Source organism: Micromys minutus (genome assembly GCF_963924665.1).
Source record: "Micromys minutus genome assembly, chromosome: 1".
Classification (NCBI taxonomy): Eukaryota; Metazoa; Chordata; class Mammalia; order Rodentia; family Muridae; genus Micromys; species Micromys minutus.
Window position 1 is genome coordinate 231,198,304 of NC_137969.1, and position 26,159 is coordinate 231,224,462.

The 26,159-nt window shown below is 48.9% G+C and overlaps 2 protein-coding genes across 2 annotated transcripts; one reads left to right on the top strand and one right to left on the bottom strand.

The window, feature by feature from the left end:
• The first annotated feature begins 215 nt into the window (after window positions 1–215).
• Window positions 216–7,218, top strand: AHSA1 (activator of HSP90 ATPase activity 1). Its single transcript, XM_080938887.1, has 9 exons — window positions 216–433; window positions 1,650–1,840; window positions 3,272–3,354; window positions 3,698–3,815; window positions 4,670–4,758; window positions 5,875–6,003; window positions 6,373–6,474; window positions 6,692–6,743; window positions 6,831–7,218. The coding sequence occupies exons 1-9, from the start codon at window positions 354–356 to the stop codon at window positions 7,001–7,003; spliced, it is 1,017 nt and encodes a 338-aa protein (XP_080795013.1). The 5' UTR covers window positions 216–353; the 3' UTR covers window positions 7,004–7,218.
• Window positions 7,219–12,025: 4,807 nt separating this feature from the next.
• Window positions 12,026–25,906, bottom strand: ISM2 (isthmin 2; the record flags this gene model as incomplete). Its single annotated transcript, XM_080909276.1, has 6 exons — window positions 12,026–12,543; window positions 13,689–13,772; window positions 14,033–14,173; window positions 15,094–15,454; window positions 16,745–16,987; window positions 25,775–25,906. The coding sequence occupies 6 exons, from the start codon at window positions 25,904–25,906 to the stop codon at window positions 12,026–12,028; spliced, it is 1,479 nt and encodes a 492-aa protein (XP_080765402.1).
• Between the last annotated feature and the right edge of the window lie 253 nt (window positions 25,907–26,159).

Below are 26,159 nucleotides of genomic sequence, written 5' to 3' on the forward strand. Positions count from 1 at the left end.
AGGGCCCAAGGAGGCAAAAAGACGAATATTTTGTGTCTTTGCCGGTGAGGATTAGGAGTTTGAGGGCCTAGACTTAAAGACCTTTTAAGATAAACTGAGAGAGTTCGAAGGAACTCCAGAAGTTACGGAACCTATGGTTCGGCGAGCTGGAACGGAAGTACCCGGTAAGAGCGAGGAGGAGCCGGAAGTTAAGACTGGGAGGGGGTTGGGGTGGAGGGAAAAGCAAGCCAGGAGGTGCTGTGCTGCTTCTAGTAGTTTCCAGGCGCTGCCAGGCGGCTGGGACCGAGCGGTCCTCAGGCTGTGGCTGTGGCTGCGGCTGCTTGGGAGCTGGTAGCGGTGCGATAAGTGAGCTGATGGCCAAGTGGGGTGAGGGAGACCCACGCTGGATCGTGGAGGAGCGGGCGGACGCCACCAACGTCAACAACTGGCACTGGTATGGGCCAGCAAGACAGGCCGCAGGAGCACTGTTAACAGACTAGGGTTTGGAGGTGCCTGGGACCTTGGCGTGTACAGATCTGGGACCCAAGCAACCCTGGCCTGGGGTTGGGTGTGGGTCTTTCCTGTAGCAAGGGTCTTCTCTATCTCTCGCCACCTTCACAAGTCTTAGGGGCGATGGGTTCGACACGGACCGCTGAGTCCCCAAGGAGGAATTTCAGAGCGAGAACAGAGCGCCCTAGTTGCTGCATCCAGCCTGAGCCCGGTGATACTTCCTACACGTGGCCGCAGGCGTCCTTGAGTCTCCAAACCCCTGCCAGTTGTGTTGAGAGACTGCTGGGGGAAGTCTGGAGCTCCAGGCACCGTAGTTGCTAGTTTGCGGGTTACAGTGAAAGCAAAAGTCATAAGGGACTGCTGCCTCAGTCCAGCGGGAGACGCTTTGGAACGTGATCTGCTGGGCGCTTGGAGCTTCGGGATGCTGAACGCAATGCAGTCTCTCACCCGGAACTGTTAAGTTCTGTTGTAACTCCAGGTTGCCGGGCAGTCGTGATTTTACAGCCTAACCGTTCTTAGAAGCTGCCTCATCTCAGTGAAATCTTCTGGAAACAATGTTATTTGGAGAGTCACTGAACTTTATTATTTTTTTTGTAGCCCTTTGTTTTCTTAATATCTTTACTAGAAGGGCAAATAATTGATTTTTTTAAACTTTTTTTAAAAATCTCAACCTGTTTCCTTTTAACACTATACTTGACGTAATTTTTTTGTGGACTTTGTGACACTGTCTAGAGGACGTAGAATGTGTAGGGCAGAGTCTGAACATTGAACAGGACAACACGGTTAATGAGGCTAGCATTGCTGTTTTTTTGGTTTTGTTTTGGTTTTGTTTTTTGTTTTTAAACTGGGGCTCTTAGCAAAATGCTTGTCTTTTGCTCTCCTGACTTCAGCAGTATGGTTACATCTTTCCTCTTGGCCAAATGGGGGCGCCATGTTAATGGTCTGGATTATCCTGCTGAGACTGGAAAGTATAACTTGGTTTGTATAGCGCCTCCACCCCTTTGGCTTCCTAAGAGTAGCATATTTATGGACATTCTAGGGTAGAATTTAGAGGGTTTTGTTGTTGTTTTCTGCCTCTTTTAACCTTTCATTCACTTGCTGCATGAAACAGCGCATCCTCCTCTTGACTGCCTATCCTTAGCTCAGCTTTTGTCTTGCAGGACAGAGAGGGATGCTTCAAATTGGTCTACAGAGAAACTGAAAACTCTGTTCCTAGCCATTCGAGTAGAAAATGAGGAGGGCAAGTGTGAGGTGACCGAAGTGAACAAGCTTGATGGAGAGGCGTCCATTAACAACCGGAAAGGCAAACTTATCTTCTTTTACGAGTGGACCATCAAACTGAACTGGACAGGTAAGGACTGCCAGGCTGTCAGGGAAGAGGTTATGGCCCTATTCCCATTGCTTTGATCCTTGTTGGAAAGGTTCTGAGCACTAACAAACTCAGATATATTTATTTTCTCTCACTGATCAGTTCCATTATTTGTCTCTTGAATGATTGGGGGGAGGGCTCTTTTAGCTTCAATCACTTTCTAATTCCAGTGCAAATCTTAGCTCACTGTACTAGCATAGCTAATTATAAATATAGTTTGAGGCTGTTTTACCATCTTACAATTTAACATCTCTTCCATAATACCCTTAAGGGGAAAAATTGGGCCAAATGGAATATTTCCCAAATGAGTAGTAAAGATCAAAGTAGATAGATCTGCTTATAATTTTTGCTTTTTCAAAGTATATATGAAGTATTATGGCCTGGAAGGATCTATAACTTTACTAGTTTCATTTTTATATAATCTACTGAGAAACTGAGGTGTACAGGTACAGTCAGTTTTGTCACAGTTAACATGTATCCCTAAAACAGCGCACTATGTAATAGTCATTCAGTTAACAACCACAGAGTTGATAGATAGGATAAAATTAAGTTCCGGTGCCCATCAGATGCTGTTAACACATGCCTATGGTCCCACCACTTGGGAAGCTGAGGTAGGAAAATGGCTGTAAACTCTAGGGGGAAAGGGACAGAAATCCTCCATCCAAAAAGGTTATACATGACAGAGTAAAGGAATTGGAGAGGAGAGACTGGATTTCAGTTCCCAGCAACTATTTATAACTTCAACAGGAGAAGGATGTGGCCTCTGAGGACACTTGCATGGCATGTGTACCCTCAACCTCCACACATACACACAACATTAAAATACAGAAACTAAGACTTGATACCAGGGTTTTATTTATGTTCTGAGTATGAAATACATTCATACTGTAATTAGTACGGTGTTCTTTTCTCTGAAAGAAGCTTGAAGTGTTGTGATTTGGGTGTCATAGGGGTTGTAGCTTGAGGGTCCTTGTGAGATCGCAGAAGGATCAGAACATACTGATGACACCTTACCTGACAGATGTCAGAGATAGGAGCTTTTGTTTTCTGTGCTTGTGTCTTATTTGTCAAAGATGAACTCACACAGAAGCACATGTGAAGTTGCCACAATCAATTCTCCATCACCTTGGATGCATGCTTATTTTCAGAACAGGTGTTCTGACAACCAATGCCAGTGGCTACCCAGACAGGCTCTGGGGGAACTGAGCTTCTGCCCAGTTTGTGTAGCTTGCAGTGCCATGCTATAGTAAGTCATATCTCTGCAGTAGTGAGGTGAGGAAAGACATTAGGGGTGCTTCTGGCATGTGGCATTCTCTCAGAGCAGAGGGTCACAAGAAGCCTGAGTAGGATACTGCTCTGGCAGGACCTTTCCTGCAAAGGAGATGGCTAATGAAATCGCATTGCTTTTGATAGGTACCTCTAAGTCAGGAGTACAATACAAAGGACATGTGGAAATCCCCAATTTGTCTGATGAAAACAGCGTGGATGAAGTGGAGGTTTGTGTTTCCTACGTTTTCCCTGTCTGTCGTCCCAGATGAGAAACTTGATTCATGCCGCACATAGTAGAGGCTTAGGCTGAGGATTCAAAAGACCAGTCAACGGGTGCATTTCTACCCATATGGTGCCATTGCAACTTGTATGTATCAGCATCTCTGCTTTAGCTGAGGAAATGGTTTCTAATGTTAGCCATCTCTGCCCTGGTGGAGCAGAGTTGAGAAGCAACATTGTTGGGGATTGTGCAGATGGCCAGTTATGTACACTTTTCCTTTGCAGCTGTCAGCAGTCTCTTGATTGCTCGGCCCCTTAAATCATTTATCACCTATGCTTGATTTCTCTCAGATTAGTGTGAGCCTTGCCAAAGATGAGCCTGACACAAATCTCGTGGCCTTAATGAAGGAAGATGGGGTGAAACTTCTAAGAGAAGCAGTGGGAATTTACATCAGCACCCTCAAGACAGGTACCCTTTTAGAGCTCTGTGACTGAAGAGGCATCTTTCACTTCCAGACCCTGCCTAAGGGCCTGGACTGCCCTCCTCTAGCAGATGGATAATGTTCTGGAAGGAGGGTTTTTATTTCATTTTGAAGTTATTCTAAAGGCTGAGTTGGAAAAGATCTTAAGCTATGTTATCTAATGGTGTTGGCTGTTACCTCTTGAAATGTGGTCAACCGAAGCGAGACGTGCTGAGAGTGAAATACATGGTGGATTTTGAAGGCAGTACCCAAAGAAGCCAGTGTAAAAAACCTCAATAATCAAAGATTAATGGCCATTAAATGATAGTGATGTTAGAGTAACTTAAGATAGTATTAAGTTAAGTATGCTAGTAAAACTTCACCTTCTACATTAACTTTTAACATGGCTACTGAGAATCTTAAATTTGAGACTATTTGAGGACAATCTCTTCCCGGACTATCACTGGTCCTCCTTTTCCAGGAAGTTGAGATAGTTATAACTAAAGGGGTGAGCCCAGATGTCTTAGAGTCCATGTCTGCCGCATCCTTCTGATCTTAGTGTTGGCGCTTGTATCCTGACTAGCCTTGAAGTTGATTGTTTTTAATGTGAACCAGGACTCAGGGTTCTGACTACTGAATCTTGTATAGAAGAAAAAGGACTAAGGAAGTTGTAGTGTTTCCAGTTTCATCAGGGGTTTACACTTTTTTAAGATAATGCTGCTGTGTTCTATAGATGTCAGGCATAAACCAAAGGTAAAGATAACAGAATGCAGGCTTTTTCTTAATGCTAGCTTATGGTAGCTGTGAATGTCTTAAGTGCTATGTTGACTACTATGAAACTAATGGGGTTTTGTCTTTTCAGAGTTTACTCAGGGCATGATCTTGCCCACAGTGAATGGAGAGTCGGTAGACCCAGTGGGCCAGCCAGCACTAAAAACTGAGGTGTGCAAGGTAAGCAGTGACGGGGCAGGCCACTTGCAGAGGGAGATAAAAGGTGTGCCTTTATATGCCACATCAGCCTTTTGGTGTCCCTGAGTCTAGACCCAGAAGAGGGTGTCAGATCTCCTAGAACTGGCGTTGCAGGCAGTTGTGAGCCCCCTAATCTGGGAATCAAAGCTAAGTTCTTTGCAATAGCTGCAAGTGTTCTTAACCACTGAGCCACCTCTGCCATCCCCTAACCTGTTCTTTATTGGTTGGTAGTGAACCCCTAGAGCACAGAGAAGCCATCAGGGACATTGAGGTATGACTGGATTGGACTTACTGCCAGTCACCTGCTCTTGGCTTCCTTTCTAGCTGGAGTGTTGACATTTATACTTTGATATTAAGGATCTCACATGAGTTGCTAACTTTACCCACCAGGAAGCTGATTCATCTCATTCTGTTTGTGGAGCAAACACCTATTTTGTCTAGATAAGTCTAGGTTCTGGCTGAGTTCTTGGTTTCAAACCCTGGCACCCTTTTGTCAACAGTTGAGAATACTGGAGAGCTGTTTCCAGCTTGCTTGCTTTTTCCTTTTCACCAAATTTCCCTTCTCTTTCTCTTTCCATTTCTTTGTCTTTCTGTCCTTTATTTCTCTCTTTCCTTTCTTGTACTGGGGGGTGAATCTCAGGGCCTTGTGTATAGGGGTCACTTCCACTGCTGAGAGATACCTTCAGTTCCCCCATCCAGTTATTTCAGGGTAGTTCTGCTTGAGAGTGACACCGAGCTCCCCGAGATGCAGAAACACTGACTTGTTCTTTGGTGGCTCTTGCAGTGGGTGCAAAAGTATTCCTAGGAGCTGGGGAGATGGCTCAGCAGATAAGAGCCTTCCCTGCTCTTGGGGCCTCTGCAGGAACCACATGGTGGCATTACATTCACACATTGGCACACTTATTTTAAGTTCCATGAGTGGAAGTTTTCAGTGAGGATTTTTCTGGAATAATTCTCCTATGACTGAAACATGCACAACTTCCCTTTAGCTCCATTGAATAATTAGCTTGAAGCTCAGCCTTTTGTGAGCATGAATGAGTTGTCTGCATTGTTTTGATTGACATTTTACCTACTGTTTTATTACCTACTCTTTTACAGGCTAAGTCTGCTCCTTCAAAAAGCCAGGCCAAACCTGTTGGTGTCAAAATCCCCACTTGTAAGATCACCCTTAAAGAAAGCTTCCTGACCTCTCCAGAGGAGCTCTATAGAGTGTTTACCACGCAGGAGGTGAGTGAGCCTGCTCTCAGCCTCAGCACGAAAGGCCTCCTGACACCAGCAGAGGTGGAGGGGATTTTCATGTGTGTGAGTGGGAGCCACTACATTCTTACCTAAGGTGTAGCTCAGTGGTACAGCACTGATGTACAAGGTCCCAAGTTTGGCTCTCTAGCACCGAAAGGAAGGAAGGAAAGGAGAGAAGTATGAGTCTGAAGTCATGGCATCATGGATTCAGAATTGTGCTCTGCTCCTAGCTTAGTCTGTAGAGGACTGGACAGGGAGGCAGTGGGTCTCCAGGAAGACTCGGGACTCGCAGGTCTCAGCTGCTGTGTGTCCAGGCATCCACTGAGGCCGTGTCTTCTGCCTTCTGTTTCCATGCAGCTGGTTCAGGCCTTTACCCATGCTCCCGCAGCCTTGGAAGCCGATAGAGGTGGGAAGTTTCACATGGTCGATGGTAACGTCACTGGGGAGTTTACTGACCTGGTAAGTAAATCTCTTCCCAGGTTGTCGCCTCCATTGGTTAGCTTAGTGATGTTTCTTGATGTCATGGGTAAAATTTGACACCTCTGTGATACTTTTAAAAACAGTGCTGGGATTTGAATTTTCTGGCAAATTTCACACAATCACAAATACCAATGCTTCACCTGGCTGGGGTTGGGTGCACTATGGTGCCCCAGCAGACTGAACTCAATTTTTCCAGGTCCCCGAGAAACACATTGCTATGAAGTGGAGGTTTAAGTCATGGCCGGAGGGTAAGTAACGATTTCATGGTCCCCAAACACTTATTTCCTGGCTTATGGCTGTCCAGAAACTCTGGGTCTGACACTCCCTTCCCATAGGGCACTTCGCTACCATCACCTTGACTTTCATTGACAAGAACGGAGAGACAGAGCTGTGCATGGAAGGCCGCGGCATCCCTGCTCCCGAGGAAGAGCGGACGCGGCAAGGCTGGCAGCGGTACTACTTTGAGGGCATCAAACAGACCTTTGGCTATGGTGCACGCTTGTTTTAGGGCCAACAGAGTTCTAGCCGTGTTGAAACGTTAGTCCAGCCCTCTCTCGATGGGCTTGTGACTCACAGGATTGCACCATCCCAACTGCTAACTTGGGGCTGGGGCCCTCCCTTTCACATATACCTTGGGTTTGTGCATGTTTTCTGCTGGGTGGGATCTGAGGGTGATTTCTCTTTTACGTGTACATATACTAAGTAAACAGAATTTTAAAGGCATGCATTTCTTATAATCTGTTGACTGGCCGCAATTGATTTGAAGGCTTTGAATTTAAATAGATACAAGGGGTTTGAAAGCTTCATTCTAACTATAGGTAATGAAGACACACAGAGCGAGATGAGTACTATAGGATACTCCTGTAATCCCATACTTAGGAGGTGGAAGCAGGAGCTTCTGAGTGGGTGATCCCTGGCTACATAGGAGGTTCAAGGCTAGCTTGGACTATAAGACCCTACCTCAAAAAAATGGGGCTAGAGAAATGGCTCAGTGGTTAAGAATACTAGCTATTCTTGGAGCAAAGTTGGATTCAATTCCCAGCGCCCACATGGCAGCTCACAACCATCCAGTTCCAAGGGATTTAATGCCCTCCTCTGGCCTCTGCATGTGGTCTCCATAGACATACATACAGGCAGAGCACTCATACACAGAAAAACAAGAAGTGTGGCTGTTGCTGACAGCAGGATTCTTGAGCTGGTTTATTTTCACATGGCTGCCTTCTTACCACATGGGAGGCTGGTCCTCTTTGGAATATACATCCCTAAGAAGTACAGGGAGTGGGCACCTGGTAGAGGTGGGTCCTGGACTCCCTCTGCTAAGAGGTGACCACAGAAAGATGACCAGTAGCTCTGTAGAGTGCTGCACTCCTGTTCTTGAATGCCAGCCTCAGCTCACTGGCTCATGGGTCCTGTGACAGCTTTGTTCATCTTACAAAACTTAATTAAGCCTTGGGCTTTTTTTTTTTTTTTTTTTTTGAGGCAAGGTCTTGCTATATATATAACCCAGCTGGCCTTGAATGCAGGAATTTCAGAGGCATATTGCCACATGTGATCCTTTTAATATATGTTGACATGTATTTGCCTCTAGCATATTAGTTTAAGAGCCCAAATCCAACAGCTGATACTGGACGTGGCTGGCATTTGGAATAGACCATAACCACAGAGCTGGTACTAACCTTGTGTGGACTGTCTTGCCTTGCCCTGTTAACCCATAGAAGCCCATGTCTCCAGCATGCTAGCATAGCCCTCCTGAAGTAGAAAGTTCCAGGCCTCTTAGTATTCCACCCCGCAAAAAAGGAAGTAATCTCTGACCTTTTAGTGTTTGGAATGTAAGTGTACTGAGCTGCAGACTAAGTGTACTTGGGAGCAGTCACTCCTAGCTGATCCTGCCTCTCTCTGTCCCCCTTCCCCCAACCCCAGCATGAATTAGCACTCTGTAAAGACATCTACTCATCTCCATTTCATTAGGCAGTGGTGGGGCCTGCAGTCTAATCCTACATGATTTGGCAGATTTTAAGATCAATTTATCTTGATGTTCATTATTCAGGTAAGCACTGGACTAAGATTGCCCCTAATTTGGCATTCTATCTGCCTATGTGGGACCTAAAAGATACTTTGACAGAGACCTTGGACTCCACCTTAAATCATTGAGCTCCTCCTAATATAGGCAGAAAATGGGAGCCCTGCCTTCCCTGTCTCTCAGTTCCAGAATAGGAAAAATTGTAGAGAGATGACACCATAGTGAAAGCCATGTTCCCATCAGGTGACATGCTTTTTCATAGCCTGTCAACCATTGCTATGTCACTTGGTAACATTTCAGTCAGCCATCTGACGCCACCATGCCCACAGTGAAAATAAAACCATGGGCTTGTTTTGAGCGATGAATACTTACTTCACTTCCTAGCCAGGCAGGCAAATTTCCTTGTCTATAAAATGGCTCTAATGGGTACCTTTTTTGAGACTTATCCAAGGTACATAGTAGGGTGATGGGATGGTGTGCGCCTCTACTCTTGAAGCTCTCACAAGCTCAGCCATACTAGTCCTAGAGACATCTATGTAGAGAGTAAACACCAGGTTAGCTGAGCTAGCTACAGAAGGGGACTGTCTTTTAAGAATAAATAAGGATGCACTAGGTAATGCCTGTGCTGACTTCTGGACCTGAAAACTCATACTGGTGGGGTGAGCACATGCCGTTAGTACCAGCACTTGGGAGGCAGAGGCAGGTGGATCTGTGTGAGTTCATCCCAAGATAGCCAGGGCTACCCAGTGAAACCTTGTCTCAAAAAACCAAACCAAAGCGCTCAAGAGATGGCTCAGCAGTTAAGAGCCCTGACTGCTTAGTTCAAATCCCAGCAACCACATGGTGACTCACAACCATCTGTAATGGGATCTGATGCCCTCTTCCGGTGTGTCTGAAGACAGCTACAGTGTACTCATAAATAAAATAAATCTAAAACAAAAACATGATATGACATACAGGTTTAGCTCATATTGTAACCCCCAGAACAATGTAGTTTCTGCACTCAAGAGTCACCTGGGGAACATGTTCAATGCAGAATCCCAGACTTGGCCTCTACGAATATTTTTACCCAAGTGTAGATGTGGGGTCCACACATTTGCATTTTAGTGTCTTAGATCACTGGTGTCAGGGTCACATTTTTAGAACCTCTTCAAATAGAAAGAAAAACCTACCTGTAATGGAGGAAGAAGAGGAACAGAGTAAAGGAGAGTTTGGAACAGCCTATATGCCTGAGGGAGAAGGAGACAAAACTATCTAGGTGGTTGGAGCTACATAGTAGCAGTATTCATGGAGTAGTCCTTGCTTGGTGCACACAGGGAGCCTAGTCAGAAAGGTGCTTGACAGAAGGCTGAGCTGAAGAGGAAGGGCCTTCTCTGATTTCAAAGCCTCTTGTATCTGACACTAGCTGTTCTTTAAGCTCCCATTTCAGAGGTTCAGTGACCCCGCCATTGGTGCTTTTCCTCCTGCACAGGTGTTCCATCAGCTTGTAGCCACCTGCACAGGTCCTTTCTCCTTTGTGAAGCTTGAATAAACTTGATTTCCTGTCTGATCTGCTACTCCCCTGAGAGACTCCCTGAAACTCCTCTTTCTTTCCTTTCTCTTACCTGGGACTTGATGTGGCGACAATTTAGTAAGGCATTAAGATGATGTTGAAGTGCCAAGTGTCTACTAGAAAGGAGATGGAGCCTAGGGGAGGGACTCTAGATGCTTCTCCGTTTTTTTAAGGTTTCTGCTAAAACAATGAGCAAAAGGTGGCAGTCATACACAGGTATGCAGCTATGCAGGGACTGGAAGAAGGGGATCACTTGAGCTTGGGAGCTGGTAGCCAGCCTAGGCAAGCAAGAAAGACCCAGCCCAAAACAAAATATGCTTGTCCTCTGGGGGGGGGGGGTGTGGATGGGGCTCATATCCAAGGGTTCATGCTAGGCAGGTTCTCTACCCCTGAGGTACATATCCAGCACTATTGTTCTTTCCAAGCTGCTCTCCTATTCCCCCAGAGTCCCAGCATTTCCAGACCCAGAAGCCACACCTTCCTGCACAAGGACCATGGGGTGGGGTTTGGTACTCTGAGCACAGATACATCTGGCCCTCCAGGCTCTTAGGTGACCAACAGCAGTAATGTCTACCTTCTCTGTGGTGGGCTCTAATCTCCCTGTAGGGTGTCTGATGAGGGCACGGGCCCGCCTCTCATCTCAGGTAGGATCCCCTCCAAGCCAATCAAGTGAAGTGGCTCCACTTCGCTGTGGAGTAAATGCAGTTTACCTGTGTCATAGACTTGGAATTCTGTGCCCCTGAGGTCTAGCCAGCTTCTAGACCTGCTCAAAGGTGTGACTAATGGTTAGTCTAGTCTCTGTATTCATGAAGCACAGAGGGCAGCTGCTTCAGGAAATCACAAACCCAGCCTACAGGAGCTTGAGCTGGGCGATAGGGGCCTCTGCACCCTCCATCCTGCCAGGCCCCAAATCCTTTATCAAACTGTATGTGAAAATAAAGTGCTTTATTGCTGAGGATCCCGGGACAGCTTCCGGACAGCTGTGGATGGGGCTGGAACTCAAGTTCCCTACCAAGGCCTTTTGGAGGATTTGTGAATGGAGACAGAAAGTCTACAACATTTCAGCTCCAGAGAAACCAAGGACTTGTGGTTTGGGGATGAGAGGTGTCCGGGTACGCTGGGAACCAAAGCACATGGCTCCCAACTCCAAGTCCAGTGATTTCAGTGGTGCCACCTGGGGCATTAAGTGGGCCACTGATGTGGATACCAACACCACAAAATGGCCCACATCTGACATCGGGACTGTCTGCCCTGTCACATTCAACACAGGCACATGATACTTCTGAGCCCACCCACATGGAATACTGAGCTCATCCCAAGCCAGGTTGCCATGGCTGTGACAACCTGCACGTGTCTATCATCTGGGAACGGAATTAAGGAGAAGGACCAGAAACAGCTGGTGATTCCACTGGAACCAGTCTCCCCTCAGCTCCACTGACTTCCTGAGCCCACGGATGACCTCACAGAATGGACCAGAGTAGAAGCTGTGTGCCCCAAGGAAGGGTGTTACACGGACTCTGCTAGCCCAGCAAAAAGCAGCTATAGGGTCAGATGAAAGGACTGTCCTTTCTTGTCCCAACCCTTCCTGTGTTCTTCTGCAACTGGACATAGGGTAGGGGTCTAAGGGATTCACAGAAGATCCTGGGAACTGAACCACCCTGGCTCAATCCCAAACAGGGAAAGGCAGAAGGGCCCTGTTCTGAGAGAAAGGGGAGAGGGCTCATGGCCAGACTGGGATAGCTCCTCTCCTTCAGGCACATCCCCAACACATCCCAGGGGCCTTATGTCTGACACACCCTCCAACCTTCTCACCAGTCCTTGAGATGCCTAGGTTATCCTGACTCAGGATCACAAGAGGTGGGTATGCATACCTGATGGCTTCTCAGATAAGCCCTAATACTTGCCCAGTGTGGGCAGGGGCAGGGTAAAGGGCAGAAGGGCCATTCTCTAATTCCTCTTCAGTACTCTTTGGCCTCTTGCAGTTGAGCCAGGTACTCTTCCTCTGATGGGTTGTCTGCGCAGGCCCGGCCATTGTTGGGGGGGCGCACAGTGTGGTAGCGGCTCCAGTCCCCCTTACACAGGATCCAGGGCAGCGTATCCACCTTGAAGTGCAGCTCAGGTGAAAAGTCAGTGCTGACTAGGTCCGGAGCTCCTGCCCCTTTGCCACGGGTCAGCAGCCGGCTGCCTTCATCATAGCAGCAGTGCTGGGCAGCCAATGTGCTGCTCTCGCCAGACAGCATGGAGCGCAGGCAGAAGCGCGCGGTAGGCTGGTAGATGTCCAGGCGCTCCCGCGGGCCACTCGCATCCCGCCATTGGAAGCTGCGGCCCTGATGTTCGTCCTGCAGGCTCACAGCACGGTACACCGCCTCCAGAGGGTATGCACACGGGCAGCTGGGCAGGTCCTTGAGCACTTGGCTCAGGTACTTAGCCAGGAAGTCGCTCTTGCAGTTCAGCCATTTCTCACAGCTGTCCACATCTGCAGAGGGGAAGGAGGCACAGCACAGTGCTGATCAGAGTTGCAGGCCAGCCCCCAGACCCTTGGGAGCAAGGAGGCTGGTTATAATTAAGGTCAGTCATGTGGAGAGAAAGTGCAAACCCCAGCTGGGGCAAAGGTATTGCTTGGGAAGGCCTTTGGAGCCGAAGTAGGAGTCAAGAAAAATATGGAGGGGGCTGAAGAGAGATGGTTAAGAGAACTGGCTGTTCATCCAAAGAACCTGGGTTCAAATGCCCAGCATCCACATGGTAGCTCACAACTGTCTGTAACTCCAAGATCTGACACCCTCGAACAGGCAAAACAGTAATGTGCATAAAATAAAAGTAAATTATTTAAAAAGATATAGAGCAGATAAGGGATACCCCATACCACCACACCATCCAGGCACCTGAATCAGGAAGCTTTCCAGGGTTCAGAATACTGGCTTTGGGCTGGCAGCCCCCCGAGGGACACTGGCATTTATTCTTCAGGTTCTGGACTGTGGGAAAGATCCTGGGATCATGAGAGGGGGGCTGGGATAAGTGGGGATATCTTTTTTGCTGTTCCGTTCTGTGAGGCAGGGTCTCACATTTTCTAAGCTGGCCTCAAACTTATGATGTAGCTGAGGATGACTTTGAACTTTCAACCCTCCTGTTCCCATCTTACAAGCACTAAGATTACAGCCACGAATTACCATCCCAGTAGAGCCTTGCTGGGATTGAACAGGAGGGGGGCGGGGAATGAGTGCTAGACAAGCCTTCTCTCAACTGAGCTAGCTCCGTCTCCAACAAAGAATCCGCAGCTTTTGTCTTGTTTTTCATTTTAACTCATTTTATGTGCATGGGTGTTTGACTACATGTGTGTTTATATATCACATATGTGGAGAGCCAATGGAGGAGAGAAAAGTATGTCCTCCTCAGATGGAGCCTGCCAGGGAGAAGCAGAAGTCCCCTCTTTCTTTGCCCTCAGCATCTTCCCTGGGTTTCCCATCAAGACCTTGTAGGAACCTGGAGCTTGGCAAGGGTACTTGGCTCCAATCCCTCCCACCAGAAGATGTGCTCAGTGACTCCTGCTATACAGTGATGCCCCATCCTCCCAAGAGAGAGGGTCCCCAAGACCCAAACAGCAAGGTCTAATCCCCAACTAACCTGGATCAAGCATATCCGTAGCATTGTGGGCAAGGGGCTGCCACCCCTCACTGGGAAAGCCCAACTCGTTCTCCTCTGCAGTGCCTTTGGGAAGAGAGGAGGCCAGGCTGGTGGTGTCTCAGGGCACTCTGCTCCCAATAGGGAAGCCCAGCCCTCACTAGGCTCTTGGTGCCCACAGCAGCTGAGACAGGCCTGGGACAGGACCACCACATTCATGAGCTTCCCGTACCCCTCTCCAAAGCCCACCCTTCCTACAAGTATCCCATCTTCACAGTCTCAAGGAACTATGGTCACAGTGTGAGCCATATTAGCCACTCCCGTGCAGGGGCAGGAACTTCTCTCACCAGGACAGGGGGGAAGGTCGCAGACTCTGGACTCTGTGGCAGTACAGGCATAGCCGCAGGGTCGGGTTCTCTGCTGATGACCGCTGCTGCAGCTGCCGCTGCAGGGAGACCAGGTGCTCCACTCCTCCTGGGGTTCATAGTCTGGGTTGAAATAAGGGGCCAGGATGAGTGTTCTCAACCCCCAGGGCACACTGTTGTGAATTGGCAAAACGGCACCCCTTTATCCCTGGCCAATGTATGGAGCATGATTGGAGCACCTGTCCCATCAGTTAGAGGTCCTTGTGCAGTGAACAGTCTGTGCAAATGGGTCAAAAGGTCCTGTGGAGACAGAACAAACTTGGGACTAGAAGGCCCCTGGCTCAATATCAGTGTGACCTTAGGAAATTCACTTACATTTCTGTGTGTTTTCATGTCCATCGGAACCAAGGAAGAAGAGTCGATAGAATGTTTGTCTAGCATGAATTCAGCCCTGGGGTCCATCCCGGCACCAGGTACGGTGAGGAATGCCAGCAATACCAGCCGTGGGGACATGAGGGAGGGATAAGAAATCCAAGGTTGGGCTGGAGAGATGGCTCAGTGATTAAGAGCACCAACTACTCTTCCAGAGGTTCTGAGGTCAATTCCCAGCAACCACATGGTAGCTCACAACCATCTGTAATGGGATCTGATGTGTCTGAAGACAGTGACAGTACTCACATACATAAAATAAATAAATCTTAAAAAACAGAAAAAGAAAGGAGTGAACTGAGATACAAAGAGGGTATGTGACTTGCCTGAGAACACTCAGCTGCTGAGCAGCGGGCTGAGTAGGTATTCACACTCACAATCCAAAAATGAGATTCGTTGTGAGAGCTCGGGGCTGCTGTGCAAGTCAAATATTGCAGAAAAATTAACCCTTAATGCCGAGAGTCGCTTTTGAACGTTCAGTGGAATCTGCACAGGTCTAGGCTGCTGGCCTGCCCAGTGCTCCCTGCCTGGGAGGCTCTCCTCCTTCTCTCCAACTCACTCCCACTCTGGACCTCGTAGGGCAGCAGCTGGAGATACCAAGCCAGACTACTCACCATAGCTGTCTGGTTCCTGGAAGTCCTGGTCCTGAGAACCAAACCAGCCATAGTCCCAGTTGTCTACGGCCCCACTGGACCAAGGCTCCTCATCCTCATCTTCTTCAGTGCCCCCTTGGTCCTCACCCTCGCCATACTCTGTAGCATAGTCCTTTCCTTCTTCCTCCTCTGCTTCCCCTGGAGCCTTGTCTTTGAAGCTGGTGGCTCCTTCTTCACCTTCCTGGTAACCCCAGAAGAGGGGCCAAAAGAATTCCCTGGTGGGCAACCAGCTAGGGGCATGCAGGGGCCAGAGATTGCTGGGCTCAGAAGGCAGGTCCATCTCTACCTCAGCCTGAGGGTCCTCTACCACCTCAATGGTCACCTGTGGGAAGGACAGACATGTGCCAGAGAGGGCAGCAGGCTCAGCAGAGGACTCCAGAGAGAAGATGAACCAGAAGCCAAGTCCCACCATTGCCACCAAGCCTCAACATGGCCTCTCAGTGAGCAAGGGACACTGGGTAGGACTTTCAGAATCACCCAAACGTAGACTCATTGAGGCAAATCCAGCAGGTTCCAGACCCAATGGTTTAGGAGAAGCTGTTTGGAATTCTGCCACTGCCATCCATGAGCTGTCTGGCCTCAGGATCCAGAATCAGCCCAGAGCAGGGCAGGGGTGGGAATGAGAGGTAAGGTCCTGTGTCAGATGCCCAGATCACCCTCAGGAGTATTCCAACTGCACTGACCACGTACATGGAATCATCTCTGTGGATGTGACTTTTAACATTATTCTCAGGCACTTTCAAATAAGAAGAGGTCACAGGACAAAATTCAGGGGCAGGAGGGCTTGGGGTGGGGGACAGCAAACTACAAAGAGAAACGTGAGTGTGGTGGGGATACTTTCACTTTCAATCCCAGCACTTGGGGCACAGAGGCAGGCAGATCTCTGTGAGTTTGAGGCCAGCCTGGTCTACAGAGTAAGTTCCAGGACAGACAAGACTATACAGAGAAACCCTGTCTTGAAACAACAACATCAACAATAACAACAAAACCAGAGAAGGAAGCTGAGCACCCCCTGAATGACTAGCATCACTAGACGGACACTTGCAACTTGTCTGCGTATGTGCACTTTTTTTTTTTAAATACAAGCAGACAGATTTTAAACAACTGCAGACTGTCCTGTACTTTTGCATGAAAAGTATATGAACAGGCAGATCTGTTATCCTTGAAGGTTTGGGATAGGCAGTACAGGACTCATGGCTGGCTTTCCTGGAACATTTTTTGTAGGCTTTCTCATGCTCCAGCCCTCCCCATTTCAAACTGAACCCTTTTCCTCCTCACAATAGGTTTTTTGGGCCAGGGGGTCACACCTGTGGGACATTCCAGCAGGTCTCCACCACATTCTAGTACCCATGGCAGAGTCAGGGACAGGGTGTCCAGTACTTGGTACTCACAATAGCCTTACAAGGCTGCTGCCTTTGTCCCCTGCTATATCTAGAGTCAAGGCTCTAGAGCCAAGAGACTTTCTGGCAAGTAGAAGGGTAGATACCCTTCCCACAATGCATTGGGAGTCCTCTGTCTTCACATGGCCAGCAGAAGAGTAAGAGTGAGGCTCAGTTGCCAGCCTAGCACCTCCTAGAGGTCCCCTAGACAATTGACCATTCTACAGTCTCACCTGGATATTAGGGTTTGGTGCGCTCAAGTCTGTGTTAGCCAACCCTGGCAGCTTCTGCAGCTCCAGCAGCAGAGGGGTGTTTTCCAGAGTTCTGGGAGGAATGGCTGTACCCAGACTCATAGCTGCTGGCTCAGGGACTGTCTGGCACCTGGGTTGACATGAGTCTGCCAGCAGATGGTTTCCAGGGAATCCTGATGTTGTCTCCTTATCCTTGGGGGAGCTGAGGTCTGGGGCAGGTGAGGCCTAGGAAGAAGGAAAGGCGAGTGACCTTCTGGAGGCAGGAAGCCTGGGCCTGGTTGTACCATACTCCTGCCTGTTACTGTGAGCATCTGGAGTATATGTTTAGAAGGTTTTAATGGCTCTAGTGGGTAGGAGGGGTGCAGCTAAGCAGAAGAAATGAACTGTGTTCACTAAGTGGTCTTTTTTCAAACCGTTTTCCCCCTGTGTCTGTGTATGCCACATAGGGCTCTAGTTAACATGTGGAACTTTCTCTTTTCCACATGGGTTTGAGGGATGAAGCTCAGATTATCAGGCCTGACAGCAATGCCCTTATCTACTGAGCATCTTGCCAGCCCACAAAGCATTGACAGCAGAAGCCAGGACGCACACAGCACAGCCCAGCTTACTCATCTTACAGATAAAGAGACCCAGAAGAAAGAAACGGCTACTTGCACCAGTAGCTCCAAAGTGCTGTTTTTAGCCTCCCATCCCAGGTCCTTGTCCCCTTATCCTACACACACACACACACACACACACACACACACACACACACACACACACACGGAAAGAACCTGGTCATATTGGGGTGTGGGCAGCAGGCCTGTTCCCATCCCCTCTACATAACCCAGACATATGGCCCTGTCCTCAGAATCTACTCAAAGGCAAATTCTCCTCTGGTCTGCTTGGGCCTTACGCCTCAGTTCTTCTTGTCTGCTCTTGTGACTGTCTGATAGCTAGTCTGCTCCTCCACAGGTTGTACGTGGTATCTGTCTTAGTCACTGTTCTATTGCTGTGCAGAGACACCAGGGCCAAGGCAACTCTTATAAAGGAAAACATTTAACTAGGGGCTGGCTCACAGTTTCAGAGGCTCAGTCCATTGTCATCATGTCAGGGAACATGGCAGCATCCAGGCAGGCATGGTGCTGGAGAAGGAGCTGAGAACTGACATCCTAATCCACAAGCTGAGAGAAAGAGAAACTGGGCCTGGCTTAGACTTTTGAAACCTCAAAGCCCACCTCCAGTGACACACTTCCTCTAACAAGGCCACACTTTCTAATCTTTCTCCCTGATGACTAAGCATTCAAATATGTGGCCTATGGGGGGGACATTCTTATTCAAATCACCTCAGTGCCTAAGCCAGGATTGTCCTTTGTCAGCTGAGATGGTGAGGGGAAAAAGCCCCTGGGTATTCCTAGCAGCTCCTCAGCATTCACCTCAGATGGTAGACACTGGGCACCATGCCCACTACCTATTTCTGTTCCCTGGGTACCCATAGCAAGGCAGGAGGAGAAGCTCCTTCCAGGGACACCTTGGTGGGTCCTCCCCAGGCCCCAGCCTTGCCCCTTCCCACCTAATCTCTGGTGTAGCACGGGACAACTTCTTATGAAGAGTCAGGTAAGAATGGCCCCAGAGGCCAGTTCCGCTTCCTACCTAGGCCTTCAGTGAGGTGAGAGCCCTGTCCTACTTAAAAGGAAACTTATCGTTTTCTTACTAGACACGTCCACAGCATGCACTGTGTAGCAGACACTATTTGTGTGTGTGTGTGCGTGTGCTTGCGTGTGCAGACTCACATGTGCGCATGCCTGTGGAGGCTACAGTACAGCTTTGGTTGTCCTTCTTCAAATACCATCCACCTTTTAAAAAATTGCTTTTAGGCAAGGCAGTGGTGGCACGCATCTTTAATCCCAGCACTCAAGAGGCAGAGGCAGACAGATCTCTGTGAGTCCAAGGCCAGCCTGGTCTACAGAGTAAATTCCAGGACAGCCACACAGATATACTCTGTCTCAAAAATACAGAAAGAAAAAAAAAAGAAAATTAAAATTCTATTTTATGAGTATGAGTGTTTTGCCTGCCTCTGCCTGAGTGCTGGGATTAAAGGCATATGCCACCATGCCCAGCCCTATAAAGTTCTTTGCCAATCGACCGGGCATTATTCTACATATACTTGTTTGTCTATGAGGGTCTCATGTAGCTGAGGCTGGCCTCAAACACCTGACCTTCCTAATTCTACCTAATAAATGTGTGCCACCATACCTGTTTTTACATGGTGCCAGGGATCCATCCCAGGGCTTCATGTATGCTAGCTGAGCACTCCACTACCTGAGCCATACCTCCAGTTTCTTATTCTAAACACTCCATCATGCACGCATCTCCTGACAATGTCTACAGGCAGGTACTAGCTCCCACTGCGCCTTTCTAAACAATAACAATGAAGGTAAAGAGAGGCAAATGCCCTTCCTGAAGTCACACGTTGGGCGGCAGAGCCGGGGTTTGAACCCCGGGCCATCTGGGACCAGGTTTCTACTCTCTGCCTTCGTTCGATATAACTACAGGTTAAGGATACCGAGTCTATTCCTTTCTCAGTCTAGCTGCTCAATCAGTCTAGATATTTTCTCTCTCAGTCTTCTTCTCTTGCAAAGTTGCAAAGAGAGATGCAAACTCTGCCTCTTCCTCTTGGATATCCCTTTCTGTGACTCAGAGATGTCTGCTTCCAAGGCTCTGACACCAAACGCTTGAGCCTAGGTCACCCTTCTGCCCTCTCAACCTTGGGATCAGCCTCTTGATGGGTCAAAGCAACATGGGACACACAGATGGTACAGAGTGGAGACATCCCTCTGCTGACTCATCTGGAGACCGGAGCATCTCTGGTACTGCCTCCCTGTAGCACATCACCATAGCCTGACTGTCCTGACTCCCTACTTAGAGCCCCCACTCTGCTGCAGCCTCAGCCACATACAGGTGGCCTTGGGTGGCTTTAGTGGCTGCTGTGGATGCCCTTGTCACAAGTAGGAGGTGGTGGGTTACAGTGGTGAAGCTACAGGTTTTCAACTGGGAAAAGCTTGCTAAGTCTGGAGTGACTGTTGGGTGAGGAAAGGTGGCACCTAGTGACCAGTGAAAGAACAGTAACTACCAGATGTGAACTCTGACCTTTGACCTTTACCTACAACATGGGAACAATAATGGCAGATAGCCTAGCTAAGACCCTGCTATCCTGAAGACACACAGAAAATTGCTTCTCATCCCTCCCCACCATCTTCTCTGCCAACCCCAAGGACAATTAAAGCCAGGGAAAGCTCTAACCTTGAGTCCTAGCTGCCCACGCTGCCCTTCCTTCCCTACATACCCCAGGGACCTCTTGGACTGAAAAGCAGCCTCTGGGGCACTGTGGGGTTGGAGAGGGACAGAGAAATCCCATGTGGGGGTCCTTTAGGTGCCTACCCTAAAAAGAGCTAGATGTAGGTGGTTCTTTTGGAAGGTGACCCCCAGGAGACACGGCAGGGACTGGAAGAGAAGGACTGGGGAAGGGAGGAGGTTAATAAAGTATCACTGAGCTGGGACCACAGTGGGCATCAGGAGCTCTGTCTTAGCTGGCAACTTGGGGTCCAGGGGTGGAGCCTGTTTTCCATAGGGGAAGAGTTGGAGTATCTATGTACCAATTCTACCGGCATTGGTAGATTTCAGGATAGCTCGGAACAGCTTTGGACACACTCCACTAGTGAAGAAAAAATCCCAACAATCAATAAACAAATAAATCACCTGCCCTTCCCTACAAGATACCCTCCCTTCTCTGCTAAGTTCCCATATTGCTTTCATAGTGAATGTTCAAAATACACAGCTCCATTCTCTTGATAGACAACGTCAAACCTTTTCTGTCTATGCTGCAAGTTCTTTCTCTTTCACACACACGAACACACACACACACACACACACACACACACACACACACACACACACACTCACTTGTTCCCTGGCTTGTCCTGGCAGCACTGAACCAAGTGCTTCCAGATGGGATCAGTATTCTGATCCCCTTCCCTGCCACAGGGCCACACTTGGCCACTGGCCTGTTTCCACCCTCTACTTCCTCTGTGCCTCAGGGATCAGGAGCTTGTCCCATACCAAATCTGGACCCAGGTGTAGGTCGCTGCTGTCCCTCCTTGAAGCCCCAGCTGCTAAGGCCCAGGCCCATGTATACAGAGCCTGACTGTACACTCAGTTGCTTTGGCCTTGCAAAAAGTCTAGACACCTAGTCGTGATGCTATGGGTAGGAGCATGGGACTAGGTTTCCCCTCTCTGCTCCCCTCCTGATTAGTACAGATTGTTCTACCACGCACCCTGGCACCTAGGTGGGAACTCAGAGCTCCTCAGCATCATGTGAGTACCGCTGGCAAAGCAGTGTTCTCAGTACAGGTCAGGCCTCATGGTGTACCTCACAGGCCCACTTGGGTTGACTGCTCTGCTCTTGCTGCTGTTGAGATTCCAAGGCTCACAGCTATGCGGTCGGGCCTGCTGAGCAGCTACATGGCCTGGGTCTCCGAGTCTCCTCAATTGGGCAGATCCTACATCCATCACTCTGTGCCAAGGAGAAGAAGCTGGGGAGTGGCATCTGAGACGTCAGGTCAGGCAGGAGTCTGTCCTCTGAACTTTAGTGCCTTGCCAACGTCAGACAGGGTTATACCTCAGGTGTGCTACACTATATGCTGAATGAACAAGACATTAGGACACTGTCATAGTCTCCTTTTATATCTCTTGTCACTTTTTGGTTATTATAATAATAACAATTATTATTATTATTTGGAGAAAGGGTCTTGTGTAGTCTGGGCAGACCTCAAACTCAATATGTAAGAAAAAAAAATGAGTGAACTTTTCATCTTCCTGCCTCTGCTTTTAGAGCTATTGAGATTAGAAATATGCACCACAGGCTGGGGAGTTAGTTCAGTGGTTAAGAGCACTGCCTGCTCTTACCAAAAGTCCTGAGTTCAATTCCCATCACACACATGGTTCATGACCGTCTATGAAGGGATCTGATGCCGTCTTCTGGCTTGCAGGTGTACATGAAGCAGAGTAATCATACATAAAATACGTAAAATAAACAAAAACATAAGTTAAAAAAATTAAAAGCCAAGTATGCATCACCATGTCTGTTTTTCTGTTTGATTGGTTTTTGGTCTTTCAAGACAAGGCCTCTTCTCTGTATAGTTCTTGCTGTCCTGGAACTCTCTCTGTAGACCAGGCTGGCCTTGAAGTCAGAGATCTGGCTGCCTCTCCCTTATAGCCATAAACCTCTAGCACTCGGCACCCCGTTCGGCTTTATGTTAGGGATGAAATCTAGGGTTTTGTGCATTCTAAGCAAGAACTCTACCAACTGAGCTATATCTCCAGGCTTGCTTCTGACCCTTGAAAGAGTACTTGACGGGGGAAGGGGGAAAGGAACCTACTGAGGTTAGTCTGCTGAGATCCACATCCAGGCCTCCATCCCCTCATCCCCCAGGCCCCTTCTCTCCCTTAACCATACTCCCTTTGTTCCCCACTGAGGGGGAGGGGAAACCTGGAGGGTCAGGAAGGCTCAGGGAGGTGGGCAGCTAGCTGCAGGAGGAGGCAGCCAAGACAAGCCCTAGGTTTGGTATTACAGAGGTTCCACATAGTTCCCTCCCTGACTGGCCCAACAGAAAGGCTGCAGGCACAGAAGGGTCACCTCTAGGACAACACCTGCATCTCCAGGCTGCCCCCCCATCCTCTCTCCTCCCTGCCCATGTGGGTTTGCTTTTCTGTAATTTTATGGACAAGGGATGAGGAGCTCCTGCTGATTATGCCTCCTGCCAGGTAAACAACACTGCAGGTTTGTCTTTCCTCTGTACACAGCAATTCCTTGTCAGCCCAGCCCTTCAGAATGCTCCCTACTACAGGGACAAGATACCCGCTGCCCATGTCCTGGGGACACTCCCAAGAACTCTGAGCCTAGAATAGTCCTCATCCCCCTCAGCCCCCCAGACACAAAGTTGAATTTGGTTCCTGGGTGTGTTACTGGATCCACTAACCATTGCTGCATCAATACATGAGAATAAAACAATGCCCAAGAGAGGCCAGGCTCAGTGGGTGACATTTTTGTCTCAATGGGGCAGGAAGTAGAGCCATGTCATACTGTGCCTAAGCTCTCAACACGCTTGGCCTCTGCCTTGGGAATAATTGTAACTTTGAGTCCCAAGGTTTCTTACTCAGCACTACAGTTCACAAAACAGATTCTTGAACTTATTTTTGCCAGGGACATTACAGTGAGGCTCAGCATCAGACCTGCTGGAGTCCAGGGTGACACAGTTGGTTCACAGAGCTCCTGATTCTTCTCACTGTTAGGATCACAGGAATGTTCAACCACATCTGTCTCAAGGGCCTCTGGATTTGCCAAGAGTGGGGTTTCTTAATAATGGCCAGGGGAAATCAGGTGTGCTGGCCCACATCTACCACCCCAGCAGTTGAAAGGCTGGGGTAGGATTGTCTAGGCTAGTGAGCTCCAGGCTAGCCTAGACTTTGGGGTAAAAGCTTGTCTCAGAAAGCAACCTCCCACCCCCATCCCCAGAAATAACCACATCAAACAAAACAAACTGATACAAGCATGGGGTTTGATATATTTCAGAAACCAATTTGGTAACATCTGGCATTACAACATCTGGCCAGCATCAGATAAGCAGCTGGGGGCCATACCATGTAAAGGTGTGCTAACCTTTCTGGAACAGCTCTTTGTAGCCCACCTTGAGCCCATATATGTTTAGCATCTCTCTGATTTGGTTTTTGTTGTTGTAGATGGAATCTTGCCACATAGCCAGGAATAACCTTGAATTCATGATTCCCCTGCCTCAGTTTATACCCTCCGGTTTTAGTTATAAGGATCCACTAAGGAGCTAGTTGTTGGGAGGGTCAGTTATTTTGAACTTAGCACCCTGGTCCCAGGGATAGCTGTCTGCGTTTTCTCAATATGACCCTTGACTTGAAGTCACAGATTTGGAAACATATCAATGTGTCCCAACAGATGATGTAGCCCCTTTTTAAATTTTCAATCTTAATTTATTCATTGCTTTGTTTTTTTTTTTTTTTTTTTTTTTTTTTCCCCATGAGACAGGATTTGTCTGTGTCCTGGAAGTCACTCTGCCTGTGACTCCTGAGTACTGGAATTAAAATCATGGACCCACATATTTTGGTATTTTTTTGTTACAGAGTCTCATTTTGTAGCCCTGGCTGGTCTAGGACTAGTTATACAAACCAAGTTGGTCTTGAACTTGAGGCAACTCTGTCTCCTGACTGCTTTGATTAAAAGTACACACCATGCCCAGCTACGTTTAGATATATGTTTTTTAGGGCTCAGCCATGTTCTCAGCCAGGGTCCATCCTGGGCCTAAGGACACGGTTCTGACTGTAAAGTAACTCTTTCTCTCATACTAAAATATACTAAAAATAATTACAGCACAAAGGGGTGAGCACTAAAGTGAATATTAATGCCAAGGAACAGAAATGAAGCCAATCTATCTTTTTTATTAATTTTATCTTATTCTGAGACAGGGTCTCACGGGGCCAGGCTGGCCTCAGACTTGTTATGTAAGTGACAGTGACCTTGAGCTTGTCCTCATGCCTAAAGCCCCCCAGTGCTGGGATTACAAGCCCGTGTCACCATGCCCTACCAAGCCAATTTAACTTGACCACTATCATTACCCTCAGGTTAGTAGTGAGACTGACTAAAAGCCTCCGAGTTTTGGGTGTTTTGTTTTGTCCTTGTTGCTATGGTAGCTGTTTCTAGTTATTTCATTGTTTTGTTCTGTTTGCTTTTTCTTTGAGACAAATGTGGCTGTATAGCTCAGACTAGCCTGAGACCTGGCACATACTGGCCTCAAATGAGGGGTCCTGCTTTGGACTCCCGAAGGCTAGAAATCCAGGCGTTTAATAGTACATCCAGTTCAGCAGTCCCTGCATTTGTCCACGTTGGTGTTTCTCAACAATGGCCAGGTAGATGCACATCCCTCAGGAAACATTTGGCAGCATCTGGCCAGATGGCAGTGGCTAGGAACAGTGATAGGCACCTTGCAAAGCACAGGACAACTGCCCCCAGGACTACAAATTCCAGGCCCCAGAATGACAGCAGCTCTACTTCAGCCCTATAATTTACAGTACGCATTCCTACTGGGGGAAAGCTGGGAACGTGAGGAGAAAAAGGAAAAAAGGGCCACAGGATAAACTTAAGGGAGCCTTCCCATCCTCTGAAGGGCTTTAGAAGCCTGGGCTCTAACAATATGTCCCAAACTCCTGCTCAAGTCTTGCATTTAGTATCTCCTGTTTCCTACAGGTCCTGGTCCCTCAGTTTCCCCATCTTGGAAATGTGGGGGGGGGGGTCTTCCTCCAGAACAGCTCTGGGCAAGAAGAATCAGGCTGGTTCTCGCATTCAAACAAGCCTCCATGGAAATGTGGACCGGGATGGGGAATGTCCACTACAGCCGTTAGGCTGGAGCGCAGAGATTGGTGACTAAAACGGTGTTTCTTACACAGCCAGCACTCTTTCACCTTGCTCTTCCCTCTCAAGCCCCACATTCTTTGAAAGAATGCTGGCTGACGGCTCAACACCCAGCAAGGTGCAGAATGTTCTCGAGTACCTCAGCCTGCTTCAACTCCCAATGAAAACTGGAATCCTTGGTTGGTTAGAATTAAGGGGCTGCTGCAGGGGAATCACCTGGCCCAAGTCGGTAGCCCCAGGCCACTACTCCACAGAGCTCTGGTATCTCCTTTCTCCTCCACCCTAGCGTGATTTCTCAGGGGTGCGCCGCAACAGGTGAGATTCGCTCAGGGCGAGGAAGGGGTGGGTAGGACGCAGGAAGCCGGGCCACTGCGGAGCAAGGCACCAAATTCAACTTTTCCCTCTGCAGCCAGTACGTTACAAGCACCGCCAGGGCTCGCGGCCACGCGTGGAGAGTATAAACTCCTGTGGGCTCAGTGCTCCTGGCCATCGTCCGGCGCCCGCCCCGCTCCGTCCCTCCAGTCCCGCTCATCACTCACCTCCACCATCTTCGAGTGGCCGTGGGGCCCGGGACCTCGCTTCTTCAGTGGAAGACCTCGGCCGGCGGCCAGCAGCGCGGCCAGCAGCATCAAGGCGCGCGGGAGCCGCGCTCGGCCCGGCGGTGGCCGCATCGTGTCTCTGCGAGCCTTGCTCTGGCGGAGCCTCGGGGCTCCGGAGCGCGTTTGCGCCTGGCCTCGTCTCCTCCAGGGGCGGGAGCGCGGGCTGCGGCGCAGGCTCCGTCGAGCCGCGCGGGGAGCTCGCGAGGAGCGGCGTGAGCGCGCGCTCGGGTGCGCGCGGCCGGTGAGCATGGGTCGGCGAGCGTGGTCAGTGGCCCCGATGTCTCTCCCCCCACCCCTCCCCAAGGGGCCCCTCGGCGCTCGCGGA

Bases quoted from the DNA above. Each gene is read 5' to 3' on its own strand.
- AHSA1 (XM_080938887.1), top strand. From the start codon at position 354: ATGGCCAAGTGGGGTGAGGGAGACCCACGCTGGATCGTGGAGGAGCGG. The intron at 1,841-3,271 runs GTAAGGACTGCC...TGCTTTTGATAG, and splicing joins CATCAAACTGAACTGGACAG to GTACCTCTAAGTCAGGAGTA. The intron at 3,816-4,669 runs GTACCCTTTTAG...TTGTCTTTTCAG, and splicing joins CATCAGCACCCTCAAGACAG to AGTTTACTCAGGGCATGATC.